Raw genomic sequence first — 3441 nt, 5'->3', positions numbered from 1 at the left:
ACTCATGCCTCAATTCCTAACTCAGCCAATATGAGGAGGATCTTTCTGGTCTTAGCATATCCTAAGGTGAACTTTCTAATTCATTATTTAATTTAGGTAAAAGCAAGACGATGAATGGAAAATTATGGTGTTTAAGGCTTAATTCCCAGCAAAAAAAAAAAAAAAAAAATGAAGGTACATGGTCTTGTATACTAGACAAAACTGGCATACCCAGCTGCAAGTTACCTCAAAAGACTAGCCATGATGTAGAATAGTGCAGTTTAGAGAGAAACAAGCCAGGGAAAATGGTGGCATCCAAAAAAAGTCATGTATATGGGACATAATAGCTTCCAACTGTTATTTAAGCCCCCCCACCCCTCATCACCATAATAGAAAAGGAATGAGACTTATTTTGTATAGCTTCAGCAAAGGAGAGTCCCAGGATCAATGCATAGAAGTAATAAGGGAGAGATTTTGCTCAACATAAAGTACTTTGAGAGAACCAGAGTTCCTCAAGAGGGAATGAGCTAAATTGTTCTACAAATCCAGATGCCACCTAGCAGAATGTGACTTAGAGGGAGCTTCATAAGTGATTTTCCCACCACTGTACAGAATCCTGAGGTCTCTAGAGCACCTCCCTCAGAGCAGAAAAACAAGGGGGCTCAAGACTCCCACCACACAGTTCCACTTATCTGCTTTTTACTGGACTTTTGTATGTGAAATTCTAAGAAGACAATTTATTGCTTCAGATTCATATTCAATTTTGTTTCAAAGTAAAAGAATGTATCCAAGGTGTATATTTACATTTAAGATATCCAAGAGGCAATGATTTTAACATGAAAGATGAGACATTACTGAGACTTAGGGTTATAGGAATATTTGAAATGAAGTGAGGTTTGCTCCAAACCAATCTCCAAATGAGCCAGTGTATCTAGGAGCTCCTGCCTTTGCACATTTAAGTAAACCCCTTAAATTTCTCTGAACTTCAGTTTTCTTATCTGTAAAAGAGAAGAATGAAGCACACCTCCCTACAGCTCAAAGGGTCATTTGGAAGATCAAATGAGATAATGTAAAATAAAAATACTTTGTACATTTACAAGTGAATTGTTAGCAAAACCTACAAATGTTCATTATTATTCCCTCCTTAGTTACTTCTGTTTCTCTAACAGCTTTGGAATCCCAGAACACAACAATGCATTTTGTGACTGAGTTTGTCCTTCTGGGTTTCCCTGATCAAAGGGAGATGCAGAACTTTTTCTTTTCATTCATCCTGGTGGTCTAGCTCCTCACCCTGCTGGGGACTGGGATTATTGTCTGTGTAGTGAAATGGGACAAGCGGCTTCACACAGCCATGTACATCTTCTTGGGAAACTTTGCCTTCCTAGAGATCTGGTACATTTCCTCCACTGTCCCGAACATGCTGGTCAACATCCTCTCTGAGACCAAGACCATCTCCTTCACTGGATGCTTCCTCCAATTCTATTTCTTTTTTTCACTGGGTACCACAGAATGTTTCTTTTTATCAGTCATGGCTTATGATCGATACCTTGCCATCTGTTGCCCACTACATTACCCCTCCATCATGACTGGGAAGCTCTGTGTGGTCCTGGTCTGTGTTTGCTGGGTGAGTAGATTTCTCTGCTATCCGGTCCCCATTGTTCTCATCTCCCAACTTCCCTTCTGTGGACCCAACATCATTGACCACTTTGTGTGTGACCCAGGCCCATTGTTCACACTGGCCTGCATCCCTGCTCCTTCCACTGAGCTCATCTGTTACACCTTCAACTCACTGATTATCTTTGGGCCCTTCCTTTTCATCCTGGGATCTTACACTCTGGTACTCAGAGCTGTGCTGTGTGTTCCTTCTAGTGCTGGCTGAACCAAAGCTTTCTCCACATGTGGGTCCCACCTAATGGTGGTGTCTCTATTCTATGGAACATTTATGGTGATATATGTGAGCCCAACATCAGGGAAACCAACAGGAATGCAGAAGATCATCACTTTGGTATACTCGGCAGTGACTCCACTCTTAAATCCCCTTTTCTATATAGTCTCCGAAACAAAGACATGAAAGATGTCCTAAAGAAAGTCCTAGGATTAAGAACTAACCAAAACTGAGACATCTTTAGAGGGTATTATGCTAAGCAAAATAAGTCAAAGGAAGACAAATACCCTATGATTTCACTCATATGTGGGATTTAAGAAAAAAAACAAATGAACATATGGGAAGGGAAGGAAAAATAAAATAAGATAAAAACAGGGAGGTAAACCATAAGAGACTCTTAACTCTAGGAAACAAACTGAGGGTTGCTGGAGGGAAGGTGGGTGGGGGGATGGGGTAACTGTGATAGGCATTAAGGAGAGCACTTGATGTGATGGGCACTGGCTGTTATATGCAACTGATGAATCACTAAACTCTATCCCTGAAACTAATAATATACTTTATGTTAACTAAATTGAATTTAAATAAAAAATTGGGAAAAAAACAAAGAGAAGCAGAATTTGTCATTTCTGACATTAATTATTTATAAAAACAATAGAGAATGGCTTCAGTAAGTCATGTTCTGGCTCATACTTAAGTAGAGGAAGATACTTTTTTTTCCATAGTTCCTTAGCTGTTCAAGTTCAGCTCATCAATGGAAAATGCTAAATAAAACATTTTAAACATGCATTACCTTGCTAAGTAATTACATTTTGTTATTATATATGTTATTTGTCTTTGATGTATCTTCACTGCTTTAATCTTAGCTAGTGGAAAGAATGAAATGCATGTGTATCTGGAGCCTTTCAATAGGAGTGCAATCTTCTGAATTCTGAAAATATTCTTAAAGACAGTGGACCAAAGGGCCACCAAAAAATAAATAAACCCACCCAGTAATGGACATTTGCCATTGTTTAAAGCTGTCTTTCACACCAAAAACAGAGTATGCTTCATACTTCCATCACTTAAAATTCAAATTCTCCCACCATTCAAAGCTCTCATTCACTACACTGCTCCACTTCTAAGCCCTGCACTTCACAATGATCAATCTATATATTCTTCCAACTGGACATCTTTATTCAAAGTGATTCCCCAAATCAAATGTGACAACACCACTTGTAATATGGACTAACAATGTCCTAAACATATTTTTATGCCTCTCAGAAAGCTATAGGGTAAAGTCTCAGTCAGAAAAGTATTAAGAGAAAATTATACCAAGAACAAACTCCATCTTTGTGCCCAAACCCCATGTTGAAACAGGAAAGCCTTTAGCTGAGAGGCCAATCTACTTAAAATGAAAGTATACCCTTTTAGTTATGGCTGTACTAAAAATGAAATTAGGTGTTGCAGGAAGATAGGCTTGTTGGTGCTAGGTGATTAAATATTCTCATACAGCATTTCTCAAATCTTTTCACCACCAGAGTGTTTGGCAACAGTGGTCAGAGAACATGGGGCAATATTCCTTTTAAAGTCAAAGTCGG

General features: G+C 38.8%; 1 protein-coding gene across 1 annotated transcript; it reads left to right on the top strand.

Annotated features, from left to right (window-relative positions):
• The first annotated feature begins 1102 nt into the window (after nt 1-1102).
• LOC102749334 (olfactory receptor 11H6) lies at nt 1103-2097 on the top strand. The gene is given in 2 exon segments (XM_031025160.2): nt 1103-2020; nt 2023-2097. Coding segments are annotated over 2 exon segments (993 nt in total).
• Nucleotides 2098-3441: the final 1344 nt, after the last annotated feature.

The sequence above is a fragment of the Leptonychotes weddellii genome, unplaced genomic scaffold (genome assembly GCF_054177405.1).
Source record: "Leptonychotes weddellii isolate Sample4059 unplaced genomic scaffold, ASM5417740v2 HiC_scaffold_2480, whole genome shotgun sequence".
Taxonomy (NCBI): domain Eukaryota; kingdom Metazoa; phylum Chordata; class Mammalia; order Carnivora; family Phocidae; genus Leptonychotes; species Leptonychotes weddellii.
This window is presented reverse-complemented; position numbering and strand designations above follow the sequence as displayed.